The sequence below is a fragment of the Spodoptera frugiperda genome, chromosome 19, assembly GCF_023101765.2.
Source record: "Spodoptera frugiperda isolate SF20-4 chromosome 19, AGI-APGP_CSIRO_Sfru_2.0, whole genome shotgun sequence".
Lineage (NCBI taxonomy): Eukaryota > Metazoa > Arthropoda > Insecta > Lepidoptera > Noctuidae > Spodoptera > Spodoptera frugiperda.
The window spans coordinates 5,434,831-5,448,149 of record NC_064230.1 but is presented as its reverse complement, the minus strand read 5'-3'; the positions used below and the strand labels follow the sequence as shown (position 1 = coordinate 5,448,149).

The 13,319-nt window shown below is 37.0% G+C and overlaps 1 protein-coding gene across 9 annotated transcripts in view; it reads right to left on the bottom strand.

The window, feature by feature from the left end:
* The window catches only part of LOC118281287 (segmentation protein cap'n'collar), a 166,144-nt gene that overhangs the window by 101,169 nt on the left and 51,656 nt on the right, over positions 1-13,319 (bottom strand). For 4 of the 9 annotated variants that reach the window (XM_050701031.1, XM_050701033.1, XM_050701035.1 and 1 more), the window contains exon 2: positions 5,544-6,947. The exons of 3 other annotated variants lie outside the window; for them this stretch is intronic. In XM_050701031.1, coding sequence (XP_050556988.1) covers positions 5,544-6,650 — 1,107 coding nt within the window. In that variant the 5' untranslated portion in view covers positions 6,651-6,947. Of the gene's footprint in view, positions 1-5,543; positions 7,003-10,284; positions 10,393-13,319 lie in introns of those variants that run through there. 2 more of the 9 variants (XM_050701037.1, XM_050701032.1) reach the window with 2 other exon arrangements.

Here is a 13,319-nt window from a genome sequence, read left to right as displayed (position 1 = left end):
ATGTATGTATATATGTATGTATGTATGTATGTATGTATGTATGTATAATTGTTTGGCACGCCCTGCAGCCTAAACGGCTTGATGGATTTTGGCTTGAGAGGTGTCGTTGGATTCGTATTTACTGTGAGAGTGACACTGGATATATCAAAATATTTAAAAATCAAAATGGCGGATTTTTGGCGCCAAATTCGAATATTTCTCACTCTCTACCCTAAACGGCTTGATGGATTTTGACTTGAGAGGTGTCGTTAGATTCGTATTTACTGTGAGAGTGACACTGGATATATCAAAATAATAAAAAAACAAAATGGCGGATTTTTGGCGCCAAATTCGAATATTTCTAACTCTCTAGCCTGAACGACTTGATGGATTTCTGCTTGATAGGGGTCGTTTGATTCGTATTTACTGTGAGAGTGACACTAGATATATCAAAATATAAAAATAATAAAACTAAAATACCATAAAATAAAAAAGGTAATTTAAAAAACTAAAAAACCCGACTGCGTTTCTTAATAATATTTATATGAAAAATCCCTAAAACAAGAAAGTCATCGTAAAATTGAAGCAGTCGGGACCCATTCTAAATATGAAAACTTAGTGAGGGCACATACTTACGACTGGCTTTTTAGAATGGGTCCCGACTGCTTCAATTTTACGATGACTTTCTTGTTTTAGGGATTTTTCATATAAATATTATTAAGAAACGCAGTCGGGTTTTTTAGTTTTTTAAATTACCTTTTTTATTGATAGACTCTTTTTTTTGAAGGGGGAAAATCATCCAATGACATCTCCCGCCTTAGGCGAGGCGAGAGGGAGTGTCAGACTCTTACTGACTAAAAACCACCCCGTTCATTCTCCTGCTTTTTGAGCCGGAGCCACAAGCGTTGTTTCACGTCGGTTGTCTGCTCGGCCGTGGTATCACTCCGGTCGAGCCGGCCCATTCGTGCCGAAGCATGGCTCTCCCACACTTACGTACAATAATGATAGATAATAGATTAGAAATAGCTAACACGTGTAAATGCAACATTGTAACAGCAACAAATGACATAAACAATGCTATTTTCAACTTTGTTATCTGAGTGTTTAAGTTGAAAATGTATTGAAGAGAGACAGAATAAGAGTTACTACACGCTATTTTCAACTTTGTTATCAAAGGGTTTAGATTGAAAATGTATTTAAAGGGAGAGAGAATAGAATTACTTGATCAGTGTGTTTATATGTATAGGTGTATACATAATAGAGTAAAGTTTGTTAGTACGTCTGTCTACAATACTTTTTGATAGACTTCACGGTTAATGCGGAGGCTGGGCAAACGGCTGCCGCGCAACGTGTAGCGGGTTCGATTCCCAAGCAAGTAACAACTCTATGTTTAACCCACAAATTGTTGTTTCGGGTCTGGGTGTCATGTGTATGTGAATTTGTATGTTAGTAAACGCACTCACGACACAGGAATAAAAACTAGTGTGGATCAAAGTTAATTAAAAAAAAAACTGAGTACGGCGCGGCGGTAAGAATCCAGAATTTAAAAGCAGGAAACAAACACAAAGATCAAATCCCTAGTTTGAAATTCGAATATGGAATATCTAATCGCGTGATGCCGTCGACAACCGTTATAAAAACTGTTTTAAAATTCGAATTAGAACGTATTCTTTTTTTGAAACGTTTCAAACGAAAAAAACGTTAAATATGCTAAACTGTATTCTTACTTTAAAATGGGTATTGAAATATTTTTTTAACGAATTTCTAGGAAATCCTCTCTCAGCATTCCCCCACCATTCCTACAATTCATTACATGGTACACAGCTGATTCCCAATATGTAATAGTCAACTCCCCTTTTTTAGTTGAGAAAATCATCCAATGACTTCTTTCGCCTTGGGTTAACCGCTTTTTACTACAAACTTATGAATACACATAACTGCACCAAAATCACATCTTTTATAATTTTTATCTGTTTGTCTGTTTGTTCTGGCTAATCTCTGAAATGGCTAGACCGATTTTGGCGGGAGTTTTATTGACCGGTAGCTTATATACTACGGTCTGATTTTTTGATATACATATTTAGTAGTAATTATTTAGTGGTAAAAAAATAAATAGTATATTTTTTTGTTGTTTCAATGAAATACATAACTAATTACGATCAAATATCGTTTCGGAGTTAGAGATTGACCCTTAGGCGAATCAACGCGAGCGAAGCCGCGTTCATCAGCTAGTTTTTACATTAATTTATTAGAATAGTATACAAAACATAGGCTCAATTTGATTTAACGTGGGCTTGAATTCAACGTACCAACAATACAAGTTAAATTTTACAAGTTCACTGACATTACAGGTCATTGAACCCGCGTGGCTAACTGCGTTAAGTTTAAAAAGCGTAACTATTACTTAGATAGAACTTTTAAAACAACGTCACACCTTTTATCCCCGAAGGGGTAGGCAGATATTCACATTACAGCATGCCTCTATACAATGTACACCCACTTTCTACCAATGTGTTATAAGTCCCATGTAATAGGGAGTGAGTCTATTGCCATATCCTGGACACAACTCCAGACTTCGCGCTACTATTGAGAACTTTTCGAAGAACCCGGGAATCGAACCCGAGACCTTTTGTCCGGCAGTCGCACTTGCGACGGCTCGACCAACGAGGCAGTCATAAGAGAACTTTTTTTTTCAAAGAACTTTTTTTTAAGGAGGAAATATCATCCAATGACTTCTCTCGCCAGGGTGAGGAGAGAGGGAGTATCAGACTCTTACTGACTGAAAACCACCCCGTTCCTACTCCTGCTGTCGAGCCGGAGCCCCGGTGACCCACTAGGAAGTCCGCATCTCCGGATCAGGCATCAGCCCTACTGGGCCCCATCTGTGGTGGTCTGATGGCTCTTTGTGGCGCGCGCAGAACGCGACGCGCCCCACACACGGCTATGGTTCTGTTCGGGCGGCGAGCTACCCTTGCTCGCCATCCGCAGACCCGCACTTACGGTGGCATTACTTAGAACTTACGATTAGAATTTGCACTGAAACTTTACTACGATGGACTTTTTTATGGAATAAGCCGGTAAACGAGCAGACGGATCACCTGATGGTAAGCAATCGCCGCCGCGCATGAACACCCGAAACACCAGAAGCGTTATACTTGTAACATAAAAACATGAAATACCAGAGGCGTTACAAGTGGCCGTTGGCGTTGCCGGCCTTTTGGTGGTTAAGAATTTAAGGATTGTTGGGAAATCAGGGATTGGGAAGATTGGGGAGGGATCTAATTGGACCTCCGGTAACCTCACTCACACAACGAAACACAACGGTTTTCTGTGAGGCCGTGGTATCACTCCGGTCGAGCCCAGTAGTGCCGAAGCATGGCTCTCCCACACTTGAAAAATGAGAAAAACACAATAACCTATCCTGGTCGGAGGATACTGCTTTTCTTAGGGAACTTTACTCTCTGTTCCATATTTTTTTCTCGAGAATAAATTAAAATTTTTGTGTAAGTATGTATGTATATTTTGAGTACTCATATATAACATGCGCACTAGTTACCACTCATAGATAAGCAGAGATAAACGAATTTTATCATTTTTATCGCAAAACCGCATTGTTACGTATAATACAGGCTTCGATTCTCACGCAGTGTTAATTTAGAAATACATGTATAATTTTTTTAGGGGGAAAAATCATCCAATGACTTCACCCGCCCTGGGCGAGGCGAGAGGGAGTGTCAGACTCTTACTGACTAAAAACCACCCCGTTCTTACTCCTGCTTTTCGAGCCGGAGCTCCGGTAACCCGCTAAGTAGTCCGCAGCTCCGGAATAGACATCAGCCCTACTGGGCCCTATCTATAGTGGTCTGAGTACCATATAAAAATTACAACTTCAATAAGCACTTAAGTTCCTACCCTAAACTTCTGCCTTCCCCCTAAATGTTTAAAAGGCGAAATATCATGAAACTTATTTATATTTTAAAATTGGTTTATGGACACGTTAATATAAACGTATGCCGTATGCTAATTATTAATTACCAATTAAAATTAATGACTATTATACTTAAAGTATTCAATTTTATGTTAATACTAGTTTTCGCCCCTGTCTTTACTTCATTTTCCAAAGTGTCTCTCTGTAGAACTTTTGTCGTTTTTTTTATCGTTGATAAGTCTGCGTTTGGCCACCAACCCGCTTACTGCCAGGACGGCGAAGCGAAGATGTGGCCGAAGATGGAGCACACAGACTTAGAAAGTACCTATTCACTCTGGCCTTGAAAAGACCCGGGTTGTATTTGACAGAAAAAAAATATGATGAAAACAAAATATTATAACCGTGATGTCCTAATAATATAGGTATTCTAACATACAAGTAATTTATTTACATAAACAAATACTACCTTTAAACCAATTCGCAAAATACTAAAAAGCGTTTGGTAATGACACATTAAAGAAAAAATACATATTCTGATTTTCTCTCCATAAAATATAACCTCAAAATTTTGACAGTTAAAAAAATAATGCTTAATATTTTTTTATTACTGGCCTACTCACGTGTATAAGCGAAAAAAAAAATTATTATTTTAAAATCATTGTGCCGATAGTCGTGTCGGCCAATGGGTTAATCCCTAAAAGCCTTGACATCCATCTTAGGAGGCTGGCGTTAGGCGGGTGGATCAAGGGCCTGATGCAGAAGGCAGTTCTCCCGGAAACGGCACGTATTGTGAGGAGGTTTCTGTCTCTGGAGCCCTAACCACCGGTAGCTTGGACCATGCTACCGCTACTGATTAACATAAGTAATATTTAAAAATGAAATCTTAGAGAATTTTAAGAAATATATGGAACAATAATTTAATGTCTCATGAAAATTACAATAAAAAAGAATACTCTTTCCAAACAAAACTATAAAAGAAAAGCAACGACAATAAGTCTGTCAACGTAAAAACAACCAATTTAAAAATTCCGGTGGCGAAAATTGGAACTAACCAAAACTCCTAAGAAAACTGTCATAACAAAACGTTTTCACGAAGAAACTAGCGCCACCGTCAACTGTACCTATATATTTGTTGCATTTAGAATACGTATTTTGAATTTTAAAATCAGTAACCTCGTTGATTATATGTGTACTATGAACTTGTGACGTCATTTGTAATACATTGCGTGTCGGAACAAGACTCAATTATGATCCACGTAAACAAATGCAGCAATGGTTATGAAAAATACAATTGCGTAGAATATGAACTTGTTATTTTACCGTAAAATCTAATAGTACTTAGTAGAAACGTGATTAAGGAATTTAAACTTTGTTTATACGCAGCTAAAACACATTTTTTAAGTCCCAAACCTTATTGTATCACAAACATTTTAATATATATGGTTTGAACGCAATAAGTGAATTTAAACTTTGTTTACACGTAGCTAAAACACATTTTTGAACTCCCAAACATTTTAAATTAAATTTCCCCGACTGTAAACGTAACTATCAGCTCTATAAGACAAAAACATGAAAACGACACAGCAAAATCAACCTTACAACTAAAGTAAATAAAAGCTACATTAGCTAAACTCACCTCTTGCGTCAACTCGTCACCCGTATGATGCCCTTCATCAGGCTCCATTTTGACATCCACACCATCAGTAGAAGCATCCATATCACTAACACCACTGGAACTAGCCGTGAAACTCGTACTGGCTCTTTCTCTCTTCACATTCAGAACCAACTCTTCTTCAAACATTGGAGCCAGCTCATATACTTCAGCATCCAAAGGAGTATTCTCCAGTAAATACTGTTCCAAGTTTTCCTGCTGTTGTTTGACGTCCAAATACTCCAAATCATGCTTCAACTCTTTACCATCATCTACGTCATTAAACTCTTGCAGATCAGCCATGTTTTGTTGCAAAACAGAATTTGTTTCACCAAACTCCATCTCAGTCTTTGAACTAAAGAATGGCATGAAATCTATAGCGTTGTCGCTATACAAATCATCCTCTGCTTCCTTCTTTACATGGACTTCAAAGTCCTCATCTTCTTTCTTGATCTGCATCTCGGATGGTTGTACTAATAGCTCGTTGACGTCAAAAGACCTTGACGCTATTTCAGCGAATATATCTTCTTCTGTCCTATTGTGGAGGAAGTCTGCTGACAGAGTAACAACTGCGTCTGGTCTTTCTTCATTGTTTCGTTCTGCTTCTTCTGTTTCAACTTCCTCTTCTCCCGTCTCTTCTACTTTAACTTCTTGAGCAACGTTATCGTCCGCCGAAACTGAATCCTCAGCATTTTCGTTAACCGTCGCCGAGGCGAGCGGTGGCGCGACTGCGTCCGTCGCTACATTGTTCACTAAATATGTATGAAGTATAGGCGCCCTGTTACTCCAAATCCGTTCATTATAATCCGTTTCTGGATTACCATATCGGCCTAAAGAGTTCAGTTCCTCGAACAATTGTCTCTCGTAGTTTATCAGGATGTTGTCTAAAGACTTTGGATGGACGTATCTTGGTCTTATTAGTGTCCTGGCCTCCTGTTCTAAAGACCAATCGGATCCGTTTGAAATGTGGAGTCCAGCCAGCATCTGCTGAGTCTCCCTCTCTAAGTAATCGTTGGGGTCCACCTTAAGTAGGCTTAAGACCAGAGCCAGTCGTAGCAGCTCGTCTCCGTACAATTTCTTCAACGAAATCATTATTTTTGTTTAAATTGAGCACTTTTATGAGATCAGTATTGGTTTTAAAAAAAAAATTGGGAGTCTATTAAAAATTAAAAGAAAAATACTATCGCTATATAGTCCTTATTGTTTTAATAAAATGTATCGCCTTCTTTCTTCTTTTCTCCGTCATTTTGACAGGTGTCACTTTCGCACACTTTCGTTCGTTAGGTTGGTATACATGTTTGTGGATGACATTGTCACTGGGTTTGTTTGAAACGTGTTTAGTCCACACTGGCGGTGCGCCAGACCACTGCACTTTCAGTTATTTACTATCTGTAATCGGAATTACAGATTGGTATCAGTCTTTGTGTAAAATTACTTTCATTCACTAGAGAGGTAAGAGAGAAATGTTTTAGATATATATCATATTTATTGCCGATACGTTGTAACAACGAACGGTAGGATTTTTTTATGGAATAACTAAGCCGGTAAACGAGCAGACGGATCAGCTGATGGTAAGCAATCACCGCCGCCCATGGACACTTGAAACACCAGAGGCGTTACAAGTGCGTTACCGGCCTTTGGTGGGTTAGGAATTTAAGATTTAGAGAATCGGAGATTGGGAAGATTGGTAATTGGGCCTCCAGTAACCTCACACACACAACGAAAGCGTTGTTTCACGTCGGTGTACTGTGAGGGCGTGGTATAACTCCGGTCGAGCCGACCCAGCAGTGCCGAAGCATGGCTCTCCCATACTATTGCCGTCACATTGTTACAACGATAGGTAATAAATATGTTGTTATAGCTATAAATAGACTCTAATATCAAATGCTAAGTAAAACCTCATTCTATTGTTTTCACTTTTGTTATGTTGGTAGTAATTATTGCGTACTAAGTTGTTCGTTAGTAAGTATTATTGATTGCTTAGAATTATATGTAATGGCGTAGAAAGGACTTAATAACGATTTTGTTGTTCAATGAATCAAGCAATTAATAGTCTACGTCACGTCTTTTATCCCCGAAGGGGTAGGCAGAGGTGCACATTACGGCACGTAAGGCCGCTATACAATGTACACCGACTATTCACCATAATATGTGTTATAAGTCCTTTGTAATAGGGGGTGAACCTATTGCCATATATAGGACAAGATTTCAGACTCCATGCTACTGAGAAATTTTTGAAATACCGAAAAAAAAGGCCAGTAATACTTTGGTCGACCTGAGACCCCTTGTCCGGCAGTCGCACTTGCGACTACTCGACCAACGAGGCAATTAAGTCTTTGAGTACCAATAGAAAACTGTTGAAGGCAAATCCTCCGCGAACGTCGGTCACCGGTGACCACCACGGCGTTCAATGTGTTAATAGATAGGTAACTTATCAAGTTTAATTATGACCCTGAAAGGTATTAAATAATAACCAAAGCACTATTAAACAATAGCGCTCACATCACCGAAAAAAGTTATTCAACCTCATTTAAATTTTGACATTTGACATTCAACTTAACAAGGGTTGCCAATCGTACTATATTATATAGTTTTTTTATTATTATTTATTTATTCCACTTCCACACAGGTAAGATTCTTATAGACTAAGCCCCATAAAACCGTTGCAATGGTTTGAATGTGGGGTCAGAGTCTCTAAACAAATATTTTAAGTGCAATACCATAAGGTGTTGTAGCACATGTATATTAAAGTATTATACTATATTTCGGGGCTCCGTAGTATATACTGTTGAATATAGTAAGTACGCAAAAATACTATATTTCCGTGTGCCCTTTGTTTAATCAAAATAGTTTAGGTGAAAATGTACGTAAACTATGTACGTAAACTATTTGTATGTGAAGAAATGTCAATTATCTATTTTTTATTCTTCCCTACTGTACTGTAGTACTATATTTTTGAAGCGTACTATTTTTTCTTATCACATTAGACTTTTAACATAAATTGTGAAAAGTGAGCTTACATTTTTATGTACAGCGGTATTACGTTCCATAATGTGCACCTCTGCCTACCCCGTCAGGGATAAAAGGCGTGACGATATAATAATATCGTACTACTATTTTAAGTCAAATTTGAAAAAAGTAAGCTATATTTCGACAAAAAAAGAAATGTTGGCAGCCCTAAACTTAACTGTCAAAATATAAAAAAATCCGCTTACGAATTCGAAAATTCCATTCTGAATTTAAATTTCAAATTTCGAACGTCTGCTTTCATGATATGACGTTAAAAGTCGTTACATTAGTACTTACGGCAAAATTAAGGACATACAAAAATGATTAACCGTTCTGTTTCCGTCACTATTTCACATGGGTATAAAGTCTATTTTCGAATAAAACTGTTATTTTACTGCAATTGTAGGTAAATATATTTTGAAAATTATGATAATACTTATTGGAGGTCAAGGAATATATTTTCGTAATATAAACGTCACGCCAATTAACCTTACAGGGTACGAGCAGAGATCATAGAACACTACCATTTCAGAAACCACTATCAAACCTGCTTATCTTCTTTAGTTATTTAGCGTGAATACCTAGTATACTGAGTTTAACTACTTGTTTTAAGGAACACGCCGGCAAACGAGCAGACGGATCACCTCATGGTAAGCAATCGCCGCCGCCCATGGACACTTGAAACACTAGAGGCGTTACAAGTGCGTTGCCGGCCTTTTGTGGGTTAGGAATTTAAGGGTTGTTGCGAAATCGGGGATTTGGATTATTGGGATTTTTTTCATACCCACAAAAAATTTTAACTTCGCGAAAATTAGTTTTTATTTAAACATTTCTGCTTACTACTTTAGCTTTATAAGTCGCAATATCACTCACAAACGCCGTGAAAAATACAACAAAACCATATTAAAATTGTCTATTGAATTGCATTAACCTTACGCCCCGTTACAAAACATACGATTACACACTTTATTCTTTTACACACAAGTCATATAATCGCTTGCTGTTTAAATGTAAAAATAATTGAGATTACGAAAAACAAGTAAAAACTGTATATGTAATGATTTTCAAGTTAAACGACCTCTGTTTGTGTTTTTTTTTAACTTTGAAATGCAGAATATGCGTCTAGAAAGCGTATGAAAAGATATCACATTTTTTTTTTCTCTTTTTAGTAACAATGAGGGTATTAAGAATTTGATTTAGTTGAAATTATAACTAAAAACACATTGTTATTTTGAGTTTAGAGTTAAAATTCTTTGGAAAAAACTGTTAGAGATAAAATATTGTAAAACGTTTTCTGTTCGTTTAAAAGATAAACAAAAACAGCAATCAATAGCTGAACTTCAAAACAAAGTACGCAGTGTTGTTTTCGTATCAAAGCGAAACTACGCCATACTTTAAAAATAACTTTCTTAACACTTTAAACACCACAATAACAAAACGTGTATAACCAAAAAACGGCTCAAAACGCAAAAAAAAAAACTAAAAATCACCAACAAAATAAAAGAAAAATGTACATCAACACTACCAACATAACGCACTTAAAAAAAACAATAAATTAAAAAAAAATAAACAAGAGTGAAAATAATAAAAAAAAATTACAACAACACTACCAACATAACGCACAAAAAAAAACTATTAATAAAAAAAAATTACAACAACACTACCAACATAACGCACATAAAAAAACTATTAATTAAAAAAAATAAAAATATTAAACGTCAAATTTTCCCGCCTTATATTGACACGGAACGTAATTCCCTTTGTTTATCGACACGACGCGAACGTCGCGAGTTTCGCGCGCGCTTACGACCGCGCTCGGTGGCAAACTGCGAACATTACTACATTAGACGCGACGCCTCAAATCGGCAGCGAACATTGACCAACTGATTCACGACGACATTTCTTTAATTTTCCCTGGAATTTTCGCCTTGTTTATTATTAACTGGTTACAGGACGCGGTTTCGCTTGTATTTCTTACAAATTAAATATCATTATGTATTAATCGAGCAGAATTCTAGTCTACCTATTTGTTATTATGTATGTAAATGTTTTGATTGAAAATTGAAGAATTTTAGTTTACCTATATGTTATCACTACTTAGTATAAAACAAAGTCGCTTTCTCTGTCCCTATGTACCTTTGTATGCTTAAATCATTAAAACTACGCAACGGATTTTGATGCGGTTTTTTGTAATTATGTGTAGAAACAATTCGTTATTTTCGACGTAATTGGGTAGTTTCCTACGTCAAAAATAAATTAATCGTACTTTCATTCATTAATTTGACGATATACTTATTTATTTCATTTTTCTTGGTAATTTTAAAGAAGTAAGTATGCTATTTGACTCAAAAAAATATGACGTCATAAGTTGCGATTTCCTACAAAATTCATAGAAAAAAATAATAAAAGAAACCTAATCTTAAAAAATACGTCGCGTTGGGGGACCGCTCCTAATTATTTCTTACTTCTAACATTAAAGTACATAAATTGATGTTTAAGTACTTAACTATAACGCAGAAAATAGAAATATAGCGGCGCGGGCGGCGGTGTGCGGTCCGTATTCATCCGGTCCCCCAACGCGACGTATTTTTTAAGATTAGGTTTCTTGTATTATTTTTTACTTTTTAAAGGGAAATTAAGTTTTTGTGTTGGGGGTTTTTTAAATTTTTAATTAAATTTTTTATTTTATACTTTTTATAGGTAGGTAAGAAATATTTTTTTTCAGCTTACACATCCGTGATGGGTGTCTATGGATAGGTCTTTAAAAAAGACATTAAGGTTCCTATAACCACTTTTCGTCAAAATCAATCGTTTGAAAGTTAGACGCTTCCAAAGTGGAAAAATGTGTATCCCTCCCCTCTAACTTTTAAAATAAGAGAGTGAGAAAACTGAAAAAAATATATGCTGTAGATTTCAATGGAAACTAACAACGAAAATTGGTTTGAACGAGATATCATTATTAGTTTTTAAGAAATAAAACATTTTCAAATTGCAGACCTTCGGTTAATCTCCCGCTTACGTTACTTTCACCGCCCATAACTTTAAAACGGCTCAACCGATTTTCATCAAACATGTCTAAGAACACTCGCACATAAGTCCCCTTTAATACGAAAAAAACTAAATTGAAATCACTGCATCCGTTCGGGAGTTATGATGCAACAGACAGACAGACAGACAGACAGACAGACAGACAGACAGACACGTCAAACTTATAACACCCCTCTTTTTGCGTCGGGGGTTAAAAAGTAAAGTTTTTGACGTTTCGAAAAAAGAATTGAAGTTGACTAGTAGGAAACTACCGTATTTTGAAAAAGACACATCTGTTCAAATCCGCAAACTGACGCATTTATAAAAATATTAGTAGAAGAGACGCTCAGTTGAAATTTATTGGACCATGACCTTTCTCAAGGTGTAGATTGTTTTAAATCTATTTTTAAACTCTGAATCTCTGGAAGTAAGCAAAATACTAGTCGCCGGTACCAAGAAGAAATAGCAATAATTCCTAAACAACTGATATAACTAGTTATTATGGAAATTAATTCTTATTTTTATGGTATAAGCCGGTAAACGAGCAGACGTATTACCTGGTGGTAAGCAATCGCCGCCGCCCATGGACACTTGAAACACCAGAGGCGTTATAAGTGCGTTGCCGGCCTTTGGGGGTTAGGAATTTAAGATTTATTGGGGATTGGGAACTGGTAATTGGGCCTCCGATAACCTTACTCACACAACGCAAGCGTTGTTTCACGTCGGTTTTCTATGAGGCCGTGGTATAACTCCAATTGAGCGGACCCATTCGTGTCGAAGCATGGCTTATACTACTTTATAGTATTTTTTACTCATGAAAACGTCGCTTTTCTAAGGTATTTTCACGGCTAAAAGTAACTCAGACCTAACTAATACAAGTATAGATTTTACTGCCGTACGTACAATGACCCATACGCCACCAAGGACATTCAGTGTTATCGACGATTTGAATATGATGCGTAGATATACATATTAGCAAATATAACTTTCTTAAATCAATTTAAACTTAATTATTATGTTATTTATCGGCTTACTCACGTAACTGTTTGACGAGGGATATTGACTTTTTTTTGATAAGGAAAATCATCCAATTCCTTCTCCCGCGAGAGGCGAGAGGGAGTCTCAGACCTACTACTACGGTCACATAGTTTCACAGCTTGGCTATTACATCTTCGTATCATAACATATCATAGAACATCTCTGGTCTAAAATCACCCTTATACCCTAAAGTTTATTAAGTACACCCTTTTTTGAGTTATAAATGAAGTCCTTCACGGCGACTGAGAACATTCTCAGACTTCAAACGCTATTTCTGGGCTGTGATTAATCCTAAAATACTTTGCCCGTTCCGGGAATAGATCTCGAGATCCCGTGCTTAGCAGTCGTAGACATTTTGTAGCAACAGTCTCTAGACAGCAGGAGACAGGAAACAAAGATATGGTAGCAGCTTCCTGATATTTGTAGCTGCGGACTACCTAGCGGATCACCGGGGCTCTAGTACGAAAAGCAGAAGTAGGAACGGGGTAGTTTTTAGTCCGTAAGAGTCTGACACTCCCTCTCACCTCGCCCAAGGCGGGAGAAGTTACTGGATTATTCTCACCTTTAAAAAAAGACCCTGAGAATCTAAGAAATCATTCGTTCATTTGTGTCCAACTATCGCATCACTATTACGCCTTACACACTCACACACTGACACGTTTCACAAACACGTGTCCGATCTATTTC